The sequence below is a fragment of the Chenopodium album genome, chromosome 12 (assembly GCF_948465745.1).
Source record: "Chenopodium album chromosome 12, dcCheAlbu1.1, whole genome shotgun sequence".
Taxonomy (NCBI): Eukaryota; Viridiplantae; Streptophyta; class Magnoliopsida; order Caryophyllales; family Amaranthaceae; genus Chenopodium; species Chenopodium album.
Window position 1 is genome coordinate 55,442,300 of NC_137845.1, and position 22,344 is coordinate 55,464,643.

Here is a 22,344-nt window from a genome sequence, read left to right on the forward strand (position 1 = left end):
ATAATATCAATTGTTATTTTGTTAATATCACTAGTTATCCAACGTTATTATTTTGTTGCCATATTTAATAGAGCATCAACACTCGTGGTATAATTTTATACCACGGTGTAAATATTCATCAAAAAGTTGCAAATTTTTACTATCTTGGTGGCATAAAACTATAGTATATACCATCCCATGGTAAACTTTAGCTTCGTTCCACGTGAAACATGAACCAACCAGGTCACGCCATGTGGCCTAGTTGTCATACATCTTTTATTTATTTTTTTCAATTGCATTTTAAGAAAAAATTATAAAGTCAAAATTATGAAAAAATTACCATTGTTCATAATTTTTCAAGACATACACATAGACACCCATATTAATATAGTTTTATATATTTTTGAAATTCACTTTTTTCTACCTAAATTGCTTATTTTTATTTAATTAACTTTATAAATATTAATTAGTTATTTTCAACATAAAACAAAATATAATTATAATTTAATTAAGTGTATAATTCATACATATAGGAGAGAGAAAGTATGTTATTAAAAAAAATTTATACCATGGGTGGGGTGATTTTTGGAGAAAGTATATTGTATTGTGGTATAGATGATGTGGAGGAGTGAGAAAGTGGTAGAGAGAGAGGGGTGGTATAAATTTTATACCATGAGTGATGATGGTCTTAGCTTAATCGGATCGAAAAAGCTTGTGTGTACCTAGTCCATTATAATATTATTTTGAATTTGAGGGTTATACACATGTAACTAGATCTGACAATTCTAACCCAGACCCGATGACACTACCCGAATGACCCAACCCATGACCCGAAATTGACCCAATAACATCAACTCATACCTGACCCAAAAATGGAGTTGACCTGACACAAACTTGAACTAAACAAACTCGATACCCAAAATTAACCCGAACAGACCTGATATCGAAATGTCCTGAACTAAAATTACTTTATAATTAAACTAATAATGTTTGGTGCCAAAAATAACTCAAATTGATCATCTTCAACCGTAGTCAAGCTCATAATCCGAAATGATAGTTCTTATTATAACAATAACAAAATATAAAATTATTGATTTGAGTTTGATCTACAAATGAAACAACCAGAACATGACCTGGCCTGGCCTGATTTTGACCCAACTTAAATATGACCCCAAACATACTTGACCCGAAAATGGCCTAACCCGTATTGAAATGAACCGACCCGAACTCGACCCGATACCTGACCCGAATCATACCTGAAACCCGAAATGACCCAACCTAAATGTTACCTGACCCAACCTGAAATTCAATGACCCATTTGCCAAGTCTACATGTAACAGACGATACTCCTTACAATTAGGAGTATTAAACATAGTGATCCTAATTTTAAATTAGTAACCTTATTTTAAACATAATAACCTTTATTCAAACTTTCCCTCAAAAAAAAAAAAAAAAAAAACCTTTATTAAAACTTGTGTGATATTAAAGCATTGTTTGTAATTAGTCTCCCTGGTACAAAAGCACTTTGGAAATTTTTCACACTATGAAGAAAAGGAGTGGGCCGAGTATTTCACATCTCCTTTTTGCTGATGACAGTTTTCTTTTTGCAAGAGCCAACCGACGGGAATGCTAAAAAATAGATGAAATTCTCAACACATATGAAGTAGCTTCCGGACATAAAATTAATTATGAGAAATCGAAGGTCTCTTTTAGCAAAGGCGTATGTGAGTTGAAGCAAGAGGAACTTGTTGAACTTTTAGGGATGAAAAAGGTGGAGGCACATGTGAAGTATTTGGGGATTCCGGCGATTATTGGAAGGTCAAAGAGGGAATATTGTAATGCTTTGAAGGATAGACTTTGGAAAAAGTTGAAAGGGTGAAAGGGTGGAAAGAGAAACTTTTGTCAAGAGCAGGCAAAGAGGTGATCATCAAATCGGTTATCCAAGCCATTCCAACCTGTTTAATGGGAGTTTACAAAATTTCAATTACTGTCATGATTTTTGTCATTGATGAGATTCGTTCCATGACTGCAAGGTCCTGGTGGGGAAGTTCGGATCAAAAGAAAGTGGTTCACTGTATTAATTAAGTGGGATGTGCTTTGTTCTCCTAAATGCTTGGGGGTGAATGGGGTTAAGATATGGGGTTTTTTAATCTAGCTCTCCTTGGGAAACAAGCTTGGAGACTTTTGAAGCACCCTTCTTCATTATTTGGTAGAGTCATGGCACACAAATATTACCCGGAATCTGATTTGTTGGGGGTCCTATCTTGGTTAGTTCAGAAGTTATACCTGGTCGAGAATCTGGATTTCAAAGTCTATCTTGAGAGATGGGTTGATTTGGAAGGTGGGCAATGGTGAGAGCATTGATATTTGGGGCGATGCTTGGGTGGCTGAAAAACATGGCAGTAATAATATTTCTTCGACTGTTATCCCTGGAATTTCCAAAGGTTAGAGACTTGATTTGTAATACCCGTATATTTTGTGATTATAAAGTATAAAATACAAATTAGAGTTTGTGTATAATTTAAATTGTACTCCCTCCATTTTTAAATACTTGCTCCATTTCTCCATGCGCGGAGTTTTAGGAGAAATTGGATAAAGTAATAAAATATAGAGGTAGTGGGGTAGTTGAGAATATAAAAATTGTAAAAAACAAAAGTAGTGGAAGAATAGGAGGAGAGAGAGTATTATGTTGGGTCCACCAAGTGTGTGAAATTAATTAAATTTTGTAAAAGCTTTCCAAAAAAGGAAATGGAGCAAGTATTTAAAAACGGCCGAAAAAAGAAAGTGGAGCAAGTATTTAAAAACAAAGTGAGTATGAGAGTTTGATAGTGAGATTAGAGAGTGAAATGTGAGTGTCGTGGAGTGAGTCGTGAACTTATATATTAGGGGTAAAAATGGAAATCCTTTGTAAAAATGCGAACGTTCCCTTGTAAAATAAAAGCAACGTTTAACAACTCCCTTTAAATGTTGTTAAAAAAAATAGAATCCTTACCCTATAAAAGCCGGGGAGCACAAATTAGAATTGCTCAAAGGTTGGAATCCTTATGAACAGTGGCCGGACGATTTCACCCCTATATTTTGCCTTTGGTTTCCTTATCTATAATGGTCTTCCTATTTTGCCCTCCAATTATTTTGCAGTGAAAAAGACAAAACTCACATTCACCGGTACACATCTTTTTCCTCTCTCATCCTTCATCACCCAGAGTCACAGACAAACTTCTCTGTTCTCTCTCGTCTTCTCAATCTCATCCTTCTTCCTTATCTCACCGACGACACTCATGAAGAACACAACCACAGCCGCCCATAATTGCTTAGAGAAGGAATTCTTCTCCCAATTCTGTCGGATTTCTCATCAACTCTTCCGATGATGTCGACCTCAATCTTCTTCCTAATGGCGGCGAGTGATCTTTAATTTTGGAAGTATCTCACCATGCTCATCTCTCTTTCATACGATCCCTCACAAGGTGGATATGTAATGAGTAATTAACTCAATTTGTTTGTAATTTTACCCCATTTCAATCCCTAATTTCGTTCTCTATTTTCTAGGGTTTATCTCAAATCCTCTGATTTTGATTTTTCTTTTTCCTTTTTATCTTCTTGTTTTTTAGGTTGATGAGCTTCGAAAACAGTTCGAGGTTACACAAAATTCTGGTATTGAGTGCGGCGACGGCGCGTGAGAAGAAAAACTTTATCAGTTATAATTCACCCATATTTCTTATTTTGGATTTTAAAGATCTGGAGAAATTTGAGGAGATAGGGAAATGTTGGGCGAAAAACAAATAATTCTTTTTCGGCTGAGAAATTTTGTTAGTAATCGTAATTATCAGAACGTGAGATGATATATTTACTGGTAGAATTGTTGAATTTACTTTCTTAGGGTCTCAAATATTAATTTTCAGTATTGCAGTGATGATGTCAAAGTAAGTAAATGATCCATCAATTTATCGCGCTTCTACATATCAATTTAGTACAAATATATTAATTGCATTTTCTTGGCTATTTTCATCTACCGCTCCACCAATCATATACAAAGTAATACTTTTGGTTCCGAATTGCTATTTTTCAATTGATGATTTCTGGTTTTCAGAGATCTATGGTTTTTTAGATCTATTTTTGCCATAATTTTTTTTATTTCCAGTTGATGCAGAAAGGATACGACTACAGATACAGTTGTGGTCGGAATTACTGTTCTTCACTCACTTCACCTTTTCCCAGTTCATATAGCCAACCACTAAGAGGAAGAAGTAAAAAAAAGAGTATGACTTATCACAAAGCTCAAACTTTCGTAGTCTCTTATCACTACTAATGTCTTCTTTGTTTATTGTGATCCATAAATTTTGAAATTCATTCTAATTTCTGCATTTCACCCCCCCCCCCAACCCTTTTTTGTAAATGTGATTGATCTTAATTTTGTATTTAGTGAGAATTTGGGGAGACGAGTAGTCAAATTTTAAAATATATTTAATAGATGATTTTTATTAGTAGGACTTTTTGTTGGGTTTAATCTTAAATTCAATTTTGGATGTTTATTTTCCAAAGTGAAGTTTTTGGTTGGATACAAGTAGTGAAGTTGACTATGGCAGATGTAATGTTAAACAGTATAGTAATGACAATTTGTGTAGAAATTCTCTGATAGTGATTAATTAATAATACTTGTTATTATTGGGGTTCTTATATCATATATGCTGAAGTGCTCCTAAATTCTTTGAAAATTGTTGAAACCATTGTTCATAGGCTATTACTTCATGTATTAAAGTGGTAAAAGTATTCTTCAAAAATAGCTGAGGGCATTTCACATGCATTGTATTGCAATGTCAGTGAAGTCAATGAGGAGAGAGAGAAGTTGTTGAGGCAATAAGAAAGGGAAGAAGGTGATGATAAAAGTGTACTATCAGATTTTTATTTATTTGCTAATGTGAGATATTGTTAGAAATTTGTCTAGCATACGACTAAGGGCTTAAATTTAATGGACCTCATTTGGATCATTGGGCGAATGTTGACTTTAACTATAAACAGTTATGGAGTAAGAAAGTAAAATGCTTACGTACTTAGAGATAAAATAGATGTGTCTTAGTCAAATATTATCAAGTAGACATCTTTCACAACTGTCATCAATATCACAGAAATTTAGGTCACTATAGAAAAGTTTCAGGGTTATATCAGTAGCCATCTACACTATTTCTTGGAGATTAATGTGAAGAGGTGTGGAGGAGAGTTAAGGATAAAGACTAGATAATATTGTCAGTATTATAGGACATCTCTTTATCTCATCTTCTAATTGAGTGATGTCCCAATGGTTTCTTTATTAATGGGCTATTTTTCATTTCATCACAATCTCTCTTTGACATCATATGCAATTGGGAATTAGATATTGTTGTGGCTTAATCATATGCCTTTGTCCATTATTGAAGGTTAGAGACAACAAAGGCTGGGAAAGTGGGAATATTAAATTGAATAAAAGGAAGACGAAAGAGTGAAGAATAGAAAAGATATGAAATATATTATGCTATTTTCTATCCAATTACTCAATATTTTAGTGTTGTGACATATCTTTTGAGGTCCTTGATAAAAGTAAACACCACACTACAGCTGCTGGTTGTATAGTTAACTTGTATAAGTTATGGGATAGAAAAGATAGATTAACACAATAGTGTGAGGACAGTCAGTTTTGAAGACATACATAACTGAAAATCTAGATCTTTTATATTCCAGAGTTACATCTAACCATCCAGTAATTTGTCCCCAGACTAGGATATATATACTAAAAGTGCTTTTTAAAGTTGTTGCTATTGTATGCCTCTGTTCCAATATAATACTCCTTAGGAGGGATGTGTTCTGGTAGTTTAAGGTGTATTGGTTGCATGATAAAGTAGGAATGATAAGTGATTTGTGTATTAATTTAATGATAGAACATCCTTCTTAGAGTTTTCTTTTTTTTTTTTTTTTTTTTTTCTTTTTTTTCTTTTTTTTTTATCATATGCTGGTTTCACAAGCTACAAGCTAAGTTTGAGCATTTCATATTTTATACATGGGTTTTTTCATACACCGACACGAGCTAAAAAATGATTTTGGGGTGCATCCTATGCATGGTACACCCTGTTGTATATTAGACATCTTAGAAAATCTAGCCCCATCATGACACTTATTATCAAAGGGTACAATATTTTACTTTAAGTAATTTAGCAACAAGTGAAGGGTAAAAATGATACCCCCTAAAACTGGTTGTTTTTTTAGGTTGTCATATCAATATATAATGACAAGTTCATGCAATAGTTTTAAAGCTTGATTTAAGTAGCAGCTTTGTTCTGTGATGTACCTTTTTTTACCCACTTCCCCTGGTTTCGCTTACATTTGGTATATGAAGCAAAACTTCTTGCTTTCTGGAATTTTGAGACAAATAGCTCCCTAGTTTTTCTACTGTATACTAGCCAAATGCAGTGATTGGGGGTGAAGGATTCAGTTTTTGGATGGTAAGTTATCTAAGAGGAGTTGTTCGTCTTCATATCTTCTCTATTATCATTGATGTTTGTCTCGGAGTTTTTTTTTTATCATGCTAGACAATTTTCAGGGTCAATTTGTGATGTTCTTTGTTTCAATAAGATCAAAGGGCATTGCCTTACTTAAAGCAACTTCAATCTCATCCTCTCCTTGATCTCATCTTTTAGAATGGCAATTTCTGCTTGATTTAAGGCATCATTAAAAAAATTTCCAGAAACCATTAGGAAAATTTCTACTTTTGTCAATCTAGAAGAATAGACTAGGTAGAGATAAGGTATAAAACAAGCTGATTATAGGCATTATTGTCACGTATAAAAGTTAGTTTTAGGATTAACTAGGTCATGTCAATTCAAGAAAAAGGGTCATCAATATCTGAGCCGTCACTTCAGGATAAAGCTCTTGAAAGAAATCAAGGAATCCTGGGAGCAACTGGAGAAACAAATACAATAGTGCAATGAACTTGAGGTGAGTACTGACTTGGGAGTTAAAATTCAAGGATTGAAATGTAATGTGTGAATATTTGTTTTTACTTACTTGAGATAATTTAATCTGTAATAGAAAGGAAAAAATAGATGAGAAATTTTTACTACAAGATATAAAAATTACCTTGATACTATTGACATTGTAGCTCTTTTTTGGTTTTTGGGGTTGCATTTCAGGTTAACCTCGAAAAGGAAGAAATCATGTTTAGAAGTTTCCTGATCAAGTGGTTTGGAGAAAGTACGACAAATAATGTTAGAAGAATTTTTTACAAGGCTCGTCAATCAGCTACTTGCATTGTGTGATTGTGTCATGCATGCTCTTTGACAAATTTCACTCTATTATCCATGTATAGTCATACACAGTATTTTTTAAAGTATGGTTTTTTTAGAAGTGATAGTGCTAAAGTGATTATGTAAAAATGTAAAATTACATTAAAAAAAGGAAGTGTTCTGTTACAAGCTTATATATTTGTGATTTTGTGGTAATTTTTTTGTGTTTTATATTAAATGTTTTATTTGGAAGTTATTGTTCTAGAACTTTGAGTTAAATATCCATCTATGGCAAGGGATTACGTGATTATTACTATTATTAGAGAGAGAAAGTTCACTTACAAAAATAAGAGTAATTAGCTTAGGAAAAGGTTCATTGGACCAATTAAGCTAATTACAATTTCTCAAGTTAAATTCTGAAGAAAGATCATTTGAGAGAGAGAAAGAGAGAGATTAATTACAAAATAACACATGAGGAGAGTGAGAAAGAGAAATAGAAAGAAAGAGAGAGAACATTTAAGAAAGATTATTTGAGAGAAACCAATTAAGCAAAATCCCTTGACAAAAAGAGGGGGACCACTTTTAAAAAATCACTTGTGAGAATAAGTAAGATTAGCTTAATAAAATTCTAAAAAGAAAGAGGAACCACTTAAAAAATATCACTTTAAGAAGAAAAAATCACTCAAGATAAAGAAAGATCACCCAAATAAGAAATATCACTAAAAAAAAGAATGATAACTTAAGAAAATCAGGGCAATTAGTTTAGGAGAAACTCAAGACAATTAGTTTATAGAGAAACTTAGGGCAATTAGTTTAGGAGAGGGAGAGAAAGAAACCATGAGTGAGAGAGACAACTTAAGGAAAGACCCATGACCTAAGAAAGTTATTAGGATGATTAGCTTATGAAAACGTAATTATCTTAGGAAAAAGGCTTAATAAAATGCGAGAGAAAAAGAGACCACACAAAAGATTAAGAAAATCAAGGCAATAATCTCAAGAGAGAAAAAGAGAAAGAAGTCACTTAAGAAAAATCATTTATGAAAGTAAGGTCAATTGTCTTTAGAGAGGTGAGAGACCAATTAAGAAAGATCACATAGAAAAATCGAGGCAATTAGCTTAGAAGAGAGAGAAGGAGGGCACTTATAAGAAAAATCACTTAAGAAAATTAAGGCAATTAGATTAAGAAAAAACAATTATTCTAGAAAAGGGTTACTAAAATGAGTGAGAGAGAGAGAGAGAGAGAGAGAGAGAGAGAGAGAGAGAGAGAGAGAGAGAGAGAGAGAGACCACTAAGGAAAAATCACTTAAGAAATCAAAATCAAGACAACTAGCTTAGGAAGCGAACTACTACAGGTGAGGAAGATTAATTACGAAATATCACTTGAGAGAGAGAGAGAGTACTTAAGAAAAATCATTTGAGAGAGACCACTTTAAAAAGATCACTTAACAAAAAGAGGGAAATCACTTGAAATATTACTTATGAAAATAAGAAAAGTTAGCATAGGAAAAAGAGTTACTAAAATGCTAAAAAGAAAGAGAGACCACATAAGAAATATCATTGAAGAAGAAAAAACACTGAAGAAGAAAGAACACTAAAGAAAAGAAAGATAACTTAGAAATCAAGGCAATTAGTTTAGGAGAGAAACTTAGGACAATTGGCTTAGGAGATGGAAAAAAAGAAACCATTAGTGAGAGAGACCGCTTAAGAAACTTAGGACAATCACCTAAGAAAGTTAGGGCGATCAGTTTATGACAACGAAATTAGCTTAGGAAAAAGGCTTCATAAAATGCGAAAAAAAAAGACCACACAAAATAGATCACTTAAGAAAATCAAAACAATTATCTTAATTTAAGAGAGATAGAGAGAGAGAGAGAGAGAGAGACCAATTAAGAAAGATCACATACAAAAATCAAGGCAATTAGCTTAGAAGTGAAGAGCGAGAGAGGGGTCACTGAAGAAAGATCACTTAAAAATTATGGCAATTAGCTTAGGAAAACACAATTAGCTTAGGAAAAGGCTTTCTAAAATGAGAGAGAGAGAGAGAGAGAGAGAGAGAGAGAGAGAAAGAGAGACCACTAAGGAAAAACCACTTAAGAAAATAACGACAATTATAGTTTAGGAAGCGACCTATTAATAGACTAGAGAGACATAAGTCACTTACGAAAGATCATTGAGATATACTACTTAAAAAAGATCCACTTAACATGAAAAAGGAGAGACAACTTAACAAAGACCACTTAAAAAAGAAATTAGCTTAGGAAAAAGAGTTACTAAATGGTAGAACGACATCAAGAGAGATACCACTTAAGAATTTTCAATAAAGAAGAAAGATCACTCAAAAAGAAATATCACTTAAGAAAAGAAAGATCACATAAGAAAATCAAGAGACCACTTAAGAAATCACTTTAGATAATCGGGAAATTAGCTTAGGAGAGGGGCATGATAATCGGGAAAATCAATAGAAAAACTTCTTTTTTTTCCCTTACCAAAAACATTATTATCAATTTTTTAAAACAATAACCATGCTCAATATTACTTTAGACACATGTGTAACTAGCACCCGAATATAAAATTTCTTTTTAAACTCATTATGTATTTGAAAAAAAAAAAAACCTCCCACATTGCCGCAACTGTGGACAACAATCACCCCTAAAATTCCAATTAGTAACGCGCGCTTCCCTAGTAACAATAAAGCTGAAAATCTAATATATATAAATAAAGTAGGCATTTTTGGAGAACATTCGGCGCGCCACATAAGAAAAAGTATTATTTTGACCAATGAAATTTTAGATTAATAATTCGTTTTAGAATTAAAAAATTCACTCGCCACCTAAGAAAAAGTGACGAATAAGATTTAAGAATTTTGCCACCTAGGTAAAAATAACGAATAGTGAACAATTAAAATACAAATTATTTAAAAAACTAATAATTATCTTTTTTACATATATGGATGTAAATCTTTGATCGTAAATATCTTTAATCTCCCTAGCAAATATTATAAAAATTAGATATTAATAATGTACTCATCGAAACGAATAAAACTAAATCTCATATCACTATGTTTTTCCTTACATATAGAGAGAAATTTAGAAGGTTCCCCTAATTTTTTTAATAGTTAAAAGATTCTAGATGAGACTAACATTTTTGAAACATAACAAGTATACAAAAAAACGCATTTGCAAAGGACTTATTTTAACCAATAAATAAAATGATTTGCCATATATTTTTTTAAAAAATTAAATTGTCACTTAAGCAAAATTAAAGAATGAGGTTTGAGATTTTAAATTCAAGTGTCACGTAAAATAAATAAACCTACGAAAGATAACTTTAGTGTTAAAATTTTAAAAAAAAAAATTATCTTACTCCCTCCGTCCCAAAAAGGAAGTTAAGTAAAAAGAAGTAAAAGTATATTGGAAAGATAAATTTACATGGGGTTTGTAAAAAAATAGAGAGAGAAAGTAATATAATAACATAGAAAATCAAAATTTTATATGGGGAAGCTAATTTTGCACAAATATTGTAGCAAATTGGTGGGTGTTTTAATGCATATGGGTCATTCTTTTTGGGACAAAGTTTTGGCCAAATGGGTCGTTCCTTTTGGGACGGAGGGAGTATGATATTAGTAATTTTATCCAAATATCCCATGAATGATCTTCATATAAAAAAAATCTTAAATTAATAAAAAGATATACTAGAACCTTATATCTAGTATTCCGTGTATTGTAGGTTAATCACACAAGGTAGTCGGTTTTTCATGAATCGCCGTCCCCTTTCTTTCTCAAGTCCTCTCAAATCTTAGGTCTTGTTTGGCAAAAGTAGCGGTAGCGGGTAGCTTTTAGCGGTCGAGTAGCGGGTAGCTGTTAAGGTAGCGAGTAGCGGTCAATTAGTAGTGGGTAGAGTTTAGCTGTCAAAGTAACGGTTGATAGTATGAGTGTTTGGCAAAAGTAGCTGTTGCAATACCAAAATATATTAAAATTCATATAAATATTATATAAAATTAATAAAAATTTGCCAAACGCTACCCGCTATTTCTAAACGCTACTATTTTTAACGTTTGAGAAAAGCTACCTAAACGCTACCTCTATCGCTAACCGCTACTAAATCGCTACCTTGCCAAACACTCTCAAATTTTTTCTAGAAAAAGCAAGTAGAAGCAACCGAACAATCTCAGGTTAGGGTTTCTATCCCAATCGAATTTTACTGAAACTTGGTTTGATTGATTTGAAAATACTTTGATATTCATAATCATATGAAAACAAACAGGTTTAATTGATTGCATATGTATTTGTTTGTTTGATTGTTTACAGAGAAGAGAGATGGATGGTGATGAGACAGCATCGAAACCTTCGCTTGAATCAATATTTGGCAGCTTCATTGATAATGAGGAGGATTCAAAGCAAAAGAGATATAAGAAATCAGGGTTTGAGGAGTATGAAGGGGCATGGGAAGACAGGGTTGAACCGTTGTTGAGTTGTATGAATGAGATTGATCATCTGTATCGAAGGACCGGCGAAGTTGGTTTGAATGATCTCAAGGGTAAACGATACCTTCTCTTTGTTTGCATATACTTTCATCCCCGAACCGGCGTCGATTTCGAATTCGAATACTACTATCCCCAAGATTTCATTCCTGCGTGTCATGATCTCTATTCTTATAGAGATGATTTCGAGATTGTTTTGGTTAATCCTACTGACACCCATCCTGACTATCCTTTCTTATTTATGTACCCTCTCCGTCACTTTCCTATGTCCTCAATTGTCGTCCCATTCGACGACAAGTACCGTCGTTCCTCAATACGCCAACTCCTTGACCCTGTTAAGTCTGGTTTAGGTTTTGATTTTAAGTGCCTCTTTCTCGATGTTGCTCATAAAACAATGCTCGTTGGAGAACCCAATTCCATGTCTTCTTTAGTAGCTCATCTCAAGGAACTTGTGCAAAATAGCTCATTTGACGCCTTACGTTCTTATCAAAGGCTTCTGAAAAATATGTGGCCCGTCAACTCGTGCCTTCCACCAGTGACATGCCCTATAGCTAGGATTTTTGAACATGTTAAACCGGAATACTCTCATGATATCAATGCCATGGTTTCTCAGTTATCTCCTATTCAGATTGGCCAGAGTTTGGATGTTAAGATGCTCTTGTCCGCTGGTTCAAATGAGCTTGGTTACCTTGTTCGAAAAGACGGTCAGCAAGTGGAAATTGGCAAGGCGATTCAGGACAAATACTTGATGATTTGTTGTTTTCATGCTCCTGTCTTCCGTAGAGATTGGGATTCAGTGGCAGTTCAGTCTCTACTAAATATATATTTCGAACTTTATGCTTTGGGTGTGGATTTTGAGATGGTAGTGGTTGTAAAGATGAAGAAACTAGCTGATTACAAGCAGGTTTTCGATCATTTCTTGTCGGCTTTCCCCCCTTGTTGTTTTGTAATACCGTTTGAGGACTTGAAGCGTCGAGATTTTATATGCAACTACCTTCAACTCGATTATTTTCAATGCCTGATTTTGGATAAGAAGGGTACGGATATGAAGAAGAACATTCTATTTCATGGAAATAGGTTTGTGCATGATTATGGAGCCGATGCCTTTCCCTTCACTGATGAGAAGCTGCAGGAACTTGAAGCAGATGAAAAACCGAGATGGAAAACTTTTTCCACTAACAACCTTGTGGGACTTTTGAGGTGCAAACTGTCTGATGTTCTAAAAAAGACCAATGCAGAAGATGGTTGTGGCACGGTGACTATCTCAGACCTCAATAACAAGGATTTTATTGGGTTGTTCTTGTGTGTCAAAGGAGATTTCATTCCCAAGCTCAAGGAGGTATATGAACACTGCAAAACTCACCACAAGTCATTTGAAATTTTGCTGGTCTACATGCCCATGAATGACTCTCTTGACCCACAAAATTACAAGTTGTATGTTGATAATCTGCTGCAGAAGCACAATTTATCCTTGTGGTATATGCCCTTTGATAATTCTGTAAGCCACAAGCTCTATCGACTTGTTAGCCCTTCAGGAGATGAGCTTATCATTTTGGGAACCCAGGATGGATCTATTGATCCTTATGGCCGAGATGTATTGAGCACTTTTGGAATTAATGCTTATCCATTTACTAGAAAGGAACTAGTCCAGCGGGAAGTAAACAAGTTCAAAGAACTCACCTTGGAGACATTGCTGCTGTATGAGTCACAGAGTTACCTTCTTAAAGGAAACACAAAGATTCCTGTGCCAGATTTGAGGGGCAAGAATGTACTTCTTTGGATGAGCTCTCTTTCTTCCAGAAATATTTCTTTCTATCATAAACTATTATTATGGTACAAAGACAATCGGACAAAGAGTCCTGATTTTGAAGTGGTATTTGTTCGCGGACATAATTCTACTGTAGTGGATGATGATTTAGAACTGTCTGAAGTAATGCCATGGTTGGTATGCCCGTTTATCGCTGACCACTCAGCTTCCATAGAGAAGAAACTATTTCCAGATGGGGGCATACGTGGTGATGATGTTCTTGTTGAGTTTGGAACAGATGGCCTGCTTTGTTCGTTTACAGCTGATGAAGAACTTCTAGATATTGGTGTTGATGAATCTGGAAAAATTCCATTTGGTCGTTCTAATCTGCGCCGCAGTGCAATTAAGAATCTTCGTCGCCACCATCATATTCTCATGAGTGATTATACAGATTGAATCTGTCAAATGTGGCTCTTTAGTACCAATTTCTTTAGAATTTACTTAGTTTCTGTTATGTATTTTGACAAGTTTTAAGAGTTTAGTACTTTTACTGGAAAGATTTCCATTGCCAGTGTTGTTTTGTCGATATGAAACTATGATCAAGAAGCAGTCTGCTCAGTTGGTTTTTGTTCTTGTTTTTATCAGTGTTTCTCATTTCTTGAATAGGCTTATTAAAGCCGATTGATGGAATGGCATGGTGAATTCATGTAATTGTTACCCTTTTGTAAGCTGTTGTGTATGCTAAAATTGTGTGCATGATTGTTTGCTAAACCATGTGAAATACTAATACTAGTATATGGATTCATTTTGCTTATTTTCTTTTCTGTCTGTTTTTGTTGCTGGCCGGGTTACTTGCTTCTGCTGTTCCCCGGATGATTGAGGTTTCAGTTGTGCTAAGTATATCAGACTGTACTACATTTGGTTTTAGTAAAGAAAAGATGGCACGAAAGAAGATGAGAAAAGACAATCCAAAGAGCCATTGGCTGATCAGAGAAATAGCAATCAGACCAAGGTATTTTCTAATGTGTACATTTTTTGAGGTCACTGCATTTAAGAAAGTCCATTATTAATTAAGTTATCTTGCTTGTTATTAAGACATTGTTCTAGCTGAACTTCTGCCTACCCACGCAATCAAGCTGGGGCTTGCTCTTGATTTCTCTGTGTTCAGATCCTTGGATTCCGATTGCCTTTTGTGTTGTTGAATGCCATTTTCTTCTTCTAAATAGGTCTTATGGGCAATTTCTGATATTGGGTTTTAGTACTTGGAATTATTTACAACTTTTTTTTTTTTTTCTCATTTATATATGCTGGTTTGATATTGGTTTGCCTTTTTGTTAATCTTTGAAGCTGTGACTCTCTTCCTGCCTAGTGACTTTCTACTCTTGGAAATATTGTACATATTTATAAATTATACAATATTTCATTGTAGCTATGGATCTCCACATTATATTGAATCTTAGAGTATATACTTATCCGACATTAAGATATCTAAAGGGCACAACTGAAAATAACCAGTTCCTGACTTCAGTTGCCGACTATTCTGTTCTGTGTATCGATTGATATTTTATCTAGCTAAATGCTCTTGGTTTAAGGAGTATACATAATTCTCAGTTTATTATACTAATAATATATACACACTGATTTACATTTACAACGAGCCTATCATACTTGGTTGATATAATATCTTCTAACAAACTACGACCTCGTGAACTTAAGAATCATTAGACAGAACTTGTAGTTACAACTAAATGCTAAATGCTTATATTACCTGTTGAAATGGTTCTGGAACCACATACTTTGTTAGTATTTCTCTTAACTGACAAAATCTCTAACATTTACCTGTAGTTACAACTAGTGCAGGTGATGCATTTGTGGGAGTCTGTATAAGCATCTGACTCGAATTAATTTAAGGTACATAACAGCAGAACTTGGAAAGATACATGGTAGTGCTTGGCTTCATTCAATAAAGCTTTCATGTTTGTTGAAAGATGCAGAAGTTGGAAGGACGTCACATGTCCTCCAACCTCTCACTTAGAAAGTTAGAACGTAGAGGATTTACCGATTTATGTACGGAGTATACATAATTCTTAGTTTATTATACTAATAATATATACACACTCATTTACATTTACAACGAGTCTATCATACTTTCCAGGATGGAAAATTGGAAACGAGTTCTTATCAAATAGCTATTATTCTTACTCTTTTTTTGGCATGTAGAGAGTCATAAGGGCTCGGTGAGGATCGATCCCAGGATCTCCTGGAACCGGGAAGGAAGCTCTTATTACTTGAGCTATCCCTCACTCTCTATTAATCTTACTCTTTAAGGTTACAAGATGTATTAACAATTTCTATTCCCTCCCCTTTTCCAATATTCCACCACCATTATTAGTCGACAAAAAAAAAATAAAAAATAAATAAATAATAATAATAAGAAACTCTCTTGACACCTAATTCAAGTTTATGATTTACTCCCTCCGTGTTTTTTTAAGTGATACATTTTCCATTTTTGGCCGTGTTTTTTAAGTGATACATTTCCTTTTTTGGCAAAACAATACATTAAACAATTATATCTCTGTCCTCTCATGGTCCCCACCCAAACCCACTACTACTTTTTTATTATATTTTTCCTCTCACATATATTATTTTTCAATAAACTATTAACCCCACTATATTTCTTTAACAATTTTTTAATACTCCACTACCCCACTTACCTCTTATTTTATTTAAGTCAATTAAATTGCCTAAAACTATGTGTCGGTCAATATGTATCACTTAAAAAAACACGGAGGGAGTAATATAAATCGAAGATAACTTGAGTATTTATATTTTTTTTAAAAAAAAATAAATGTACGTAGTAATCAAGATAATTTTATTCCTCCAAAAACAAATTGCTACCCCACACAATTTTGAGATGGATCGGTTTTGAGCAACATGAATCTAGACTAAGTAATAAAAGAGGTGTATTTGCAAAAAGTCAAAAATAAATAAAGTCAAATCATATATTAGTGGTCTAGTGGACGTAAATGTCAAACAAATACATTACATTTTAATATTATACTCCGTAGTATTACAAAGTCAACTCCAGTGCTAATTGACCCTTTATTTTTATAAGTGTAGGAGCTAATTGATGTAATGTAAATAACTTTGAGCTTTTGGCAGAATTGATTGGCCTTATTGGAGAAGATGACCAAACCATCATAAATTAGTGGAGTAAGAGTAATTAATTTAATTTGGATATCATACTTTTACGCCCAATTAAAAACAGAATTAGCATAATCATCTCATTTCATCATTTAAACTTAACCATTGTGTTGTGGGACCCTGTGTTTTTGTCTTCTACTCACATAACTAATCTTTTTCCATTGAATTAAATAAAACAGTTTAACTACTCCTTAATGGATACTTATAGTTGCTACTGTAATACAGTACTAATAAGAAAGGTGTAGAGTTTTTTTTTTTATTCCCTATTTCTTTTCATGTAGCTCACTAGCTCTAGATAGATAGTAAAAAAAACAAAAAAAAAAACAAAAAAGTATTTACGTATGATATATGTTCATAATCGCAATTTCTAAGATAATTCAAAAATGCTTCGATATTTACTGCGTATAAACTACTAAGTGTTGTTTAAATATTCATTTATTAGCCTTTAACAAAGACGGTTATAGCATTTATATTTATCTACATGATATTTCATACCTAGTATAAAAAATGTTGAAAAGTTTTTAAACAAGTATTTGCCATTTAGTGCTAATATATAGTTCATATCTAAATAAATGTATACCTATATACTGTACTTTATTCTTTTTTAACTATCTTTAATTTCTAATTAAGCATTTTTTTAATAAAAAAATATACAGAAGAATTTTTGTGGGAGAAAAAAAGGTGAGAATTGATTCTAAGGATGAGTTTTAATTTAATTCTTAGCTATTGTTTTAAAAGATTATATCTTTCACTTTACTCATCTTCACTTCCACTCTTCAAGACAAAATACCATGACCAAAAAGGGAAATAATAAGTAAATTACATAGGAAATGCCATGTGGCACCATTGTCTTTAACATGTCATTCCCTTGTTAGACAAAGCTGGCCACTACTAATGCATTTAACCCCAACATTCTCCATGTTTTATACGAGTACACATTTTGACTTGACTTTTATTTTCTTCTTCTAAAGTTTACTACTGATCTTTTGTCCCAAGTGTTTTTTCATTTACCAATATCAAATCATAAAACCCAAGAAACTAAACTATTTGCTGATCCAAAACTTTCATCTTTTGTCTCAATCAATCAATTTGAACGACAAGTCTTTCACTCAAAATATTTAATACTTATGTACTAAGCTAATATATGAGCTATTGAGTTGTTTCTTATTAAAAGATGTGTGAATGCATAGTATAATTAACATTTTCCTCGTTAATTAGATTTGGAATACATAATCGGATCGTGCACTTGGACTTGTTCTCATTTTTTGATTTGTTAATCTAAATTAATTGTAAACTTGTAATTATTTATAATTTATTCTTTTGTGATCACATGTAAATTTTATATGAAAATAAAGCAATAAGTTTTGATTTGAATCATAATCACAGCTATACATATAACTAAAAGATGATCAAATCCATGAGGTAAAACATGAGATGATTGTATTGCAGTAACGTACAAGAGTAATAATGATAATGATATCGTTCAATTCCTAAAAAAATTATTGAAATGTTTTTTTTTTTAAAAAAATACGTCTCTCAACTTGTTAGGTTTGCAATTTACATTTTTCACAACTTGTTAGGTTACTAACATACTTTCTTATTTTCTTTATATATGCCTATAGCTATAGGTTTTCTTAAATTTAAAGCGAAATGTCTAAATAATACTCTTGTGAAATGACAACAAAGAATCATTAAAAGAAAGGAAAAGAATGTGCCATATATATATGCTTAAGAAAAGAATGATCCAAAACATGTATATCTACTTAGACAAATAATAATGTTTAATACTACACAGTCATTTTCGTACTTAAAACTACAGTTTCTTATATACCGTTAAAAGCAAATTTTGCCGAACATGTCCTTAACCAATAATAGAGTTGTAGAGCACGCATCAAAGCCACCTCCCCCACATCGAATTGCTTTATCTTTTATATTCGTTATAACCAACTTTAAATGTCAACGCCCACCAACATTATAAACCAATAAAATAATATCCTTATATTCAAATAACTCATTACCCACTATCTAAAAGTCAACTCTTCTCTCCCCCTTTTCTTGATTCCCCCCAAACTCCGCATATCATAACTTAACATAACTCTTTCCCCTTCTCTCAATTTCCAACCTTCTTTCTCACACACTCCATCAAAATGAACACCACCAAAATTCTCCTTCTATAAATCCATCCTCTCTTAATTATTATTAGCGTGATTCATTTTCTGATACTTCGAATTAATTTTAAAAATGGGCAACGCGGCCGGGAAGCTAACCCCGTGTCTATGTCCGGCGAGCGGCGGCGGAGATATCTCCCAACGGCACGACATCGCGGTTATCCTCAGCAACCCGCTTCACGACGAAGGTTTAGGCCATTCCTTTTGTTACATCCCACCACCACCCGATCACCACCACCAATTTTTCAGCGGAAGCCTTACAACCACCACCGCAGCAATATCATCATCACCGGCAGCAATATTTACAAATCTTTCCGGCGCTTCGTTAAGCGCCAACACTTCAACACCTCTGTCAACTACTCTGCTTTTGGATGATTACCCATCAACTATGGATCGTGCTTCTTCTTTTGAGAGTTCATCTTCTTTTGCTTCGGTTCCTTTGCAGCCTATTCCTCGGAACCTAATCAATTCTGGTCCACTTCCTTTGAGTCGGTACTCGGGTTCGGGTTCTGGATTGATCGAAAGAGGGTTCTTATCGGGTCCGATCGAAAGAGGGGTTCTCTCAGGACCAATTGATCAGCAAAAGTGTAATCCAAAATTGGAGAAGATTAAGTCTAAGTATGAGTTTAACAAGTGGGGTTCAATCAAAGGGATTAAAGATTCAATCTTGAGCACAATTTGGGGAAATGGTAAAGGGAATCTTAAAACAGGGTATGATTCCATTAAAGAATTGGAAAGCTACAATAGTAATAATTTAGATAGTGTTGGGAAAAACAGTAGTGTTGCGAATTTGAGCTGTGAAATGAGCTTAGAAGAAGAAAACGAGGTTGATAATTTGAATGGAATTGGAGGAATTGGAATGGAGTCCGAGAATGTTCAATGGGCGCAGGGGAAAGCAGGGGAAGACAGAGTTCATATTGTTGTTTCTGAAAATTATGGTTGGGTTTTCGTAGGGATCTATGATGGTTTTAATGGTCCTGATGCTCCTGATTTCTTGCTTTCTAATCTGTATTCTGCTGTCAATAAAGAGCTTCAGGGTTTACTCTATCATGATTGTAGATCGGAATCGGAATTGGAATCGGTTTCTGCCTCGAATCAATCTACTATATCTAAGGATTCCGAGGAGGAAGTCAACGATTGTTCTAGGAGAATGAGTGGGTTGGATTGTTGTTCGTCTATTGATCAAGATGAAGAGGTCAATAGTAATGCTGATTCGAGTTCGACGAAAAAGAAAAGGAATAAGAATTGTTTTGCTACTAATAGTAGTAGTGGTAGGCAAATATTGGAGATAGATGAAAAGGTAAGGGAAAGGCTTAAGCAAATGTCGAGTAAAATCAAGCATTCGGATGTTCTAAAGGCGCTTTCGAATGCCTTAAGGAAGACGGAGGAAGCTTATTTGGATATTGCTGATAAGATGGTCAAGGAAAACCCTGAGCTCTCTTTAATGGGTTCCTGTGTTTTGGCTATGTTGATGATGGGAGAAGATATTTACTTGATGAATGTTGGTGATAGTAGAGCTGTTTTAGGCCAAAAACCGGCTTCTGAGACCGAGTTTTCAGAAGAGTTTCCTCACATCTCTTCCCTTCAATTGACAGTGGATCACAATACCTATGTCAAAGAGGTATTCTCAATACTTTTATAGATCATTCTAGCATTGGTAGTATTTTGTTATGTTATGTTAAGTCCTCAGTACATACGCAATTAGTTGTCACGTTGATAGTGTATTGACTTGTACGTTCTTGACTTGAGTTGTTGCAGGAAGTGCAAAGAATTAGAAGAGGACACCTAGATGATCCATTCGCGGTGGTAAACAATCGTGTGAAAGGATCCTTGAAGGTCACTCGTGCATTTGGTGCAGGATTTCTCAAGCAGGTACCCCATAAATATGCTTAGATACATTCATATTGCTTATTTTTCCTGTTAAATAAGATAGGATTATGGATTTCAATTATTCAGCAGAACATATAATTCCTAGGATTAATTTGTTAATTGATGTTTTTACAGCCAAAATGGAATGATGCCTTGCTAGAAATGTTCAGAATTGACTACATTGGTAACTCACCTTATCTAACATGTTCACCATCACTTCACCACCACAAAGTAAGTCCAAGGGACAGGTTCTTGATCCTGTCCTCTGATGGACTTTACCAATATTTCACCAACGAAGAGGCCGTGTCTGAAGTCGAGCTCTTCATGGCATCCACACCTGAGGGAGATCCTGCTCAACATCTCATAGAAGAAGTCTTGTTTCGAGCTGCTAAAAAAGCCGGTATGTTACACAATGTAATGTTTATTTTATATATGCTTTAAGAGGACTGAAGTCGAGTCGAGTCGAGTTGAGTTAGTAACAACAACTAAAGAATTGTCATATGTTTTTGCAGGAATGGATTTCTATGACTTGATAGAAATTCCACAGGGCGAAAGGCGAAGGTACCATGATGATGTGTCCCTTATTGTCATATCATTAGAAGGAAGATTATGGCGTTCACCCATGTAAATAGAAGCAACTACTCCATAATTAAGCACATATATAGATCATACAAGAGATTGCAATTAGATAGATTCTATCATACCAATTTTGTTACAAAACTCCCCCCGCCCCCCTCCCCACCCGAAAAGAAAAAAGGGTTTTGGTTGTTTTATACTATTACTTCCTATGTTTGGTATAAATTGTCACATTAACAATATAATTTAAAACAGTGATGTGACAATTAATATCTGAATAAAGGTTGTAAAATACTATAGTTGAAACTTCATCAAGATAGCTCTGATGAGCTTTTCTTTTGATTTAGATAGCATGCATCATGGTTAGAGTGTAGGAGTATATGTTGTAAAAAAAATACTTTACTATGGAGTACTTGACATTCTTTTATTGTGTTTTCTTTCGGTTGATATTGTGTACAAAATAATGAAAATATGGTATGGTGGTGCATGATTGACTAAGATTGGTGATTGTCAAAATGTCTAATAAACTAAGAATTGATAGTAGAAGAAAATCTGATTGGTAAAATCTTTGTTCATAGTACAATAATCCAATAAAGTGGCAAATTGTTGTAAAAAGTAATCCAATTGGCTAGAAAATAGGCTAATTAATAGAGTGAGTTAGTAAAGTCAAATCTAACAATAATTAAGACTACCAAATATTTCTGCAGCTTTGTGATTTGTTAAATCTCTACTAACTAATGTTCTGTCAATCTACTGGAAACTGCCAAACATTGCATGACACCATCTTAAATAATTATTAAAGTAAATTAAATTAAACAAGAGTCTTCTTTTGACCTCCAATATTTTATTAATTTTATTCAGAAGAAACAGTTGTTATTCAAATTTTATGTTGAATCTGGCCAGATTATTCTTAGCCAGCTTCACGTGGATTGGTTATATAAGCTTACAAAATCACACAGGATCAAAGTCATCAAACTAAGATTAAACAACCATTCACGTTTAAAAAAAAAATTAATACGGTAGAATTTATAGTAATACTTCTTCTGTTTTACTCATAATTATTATATTGCA

The 22,344-nt window shown here is 33.7% G+C and overlaps 1 protein-coding gene across 1 annotated transcript; it reads left to right on the forward strand.

The window, feature by feature from the left end:
* Positions 1-18,799: 18,799 nt before the first annotated feature.
* On the forward strand, positions 18,800-21,663 carry LOC145572691 (putative protein phosphatase 2C 4). Its single transcript, XM_081631661.1, has 4 exons — positions 18,800-20,449; positions 20,587-20,700; positions 20,833-21,097; positions 21,210-21,663. The coding sequence occupies exons 1-4, from the start codon at positions 18,902-18,904 to the stop codon at positions 21,323-21,325; spliced, it is 2,043 nt and encodes a 680-aa protein (XP_081487787.1). The 5' UTR covers positions 18,800-18,901; the 3' UTR covers positions 21,326-21,663.
* The last annotated feature ends 681 nt before the right edge of the window (positions 21,664-22,344 follow it).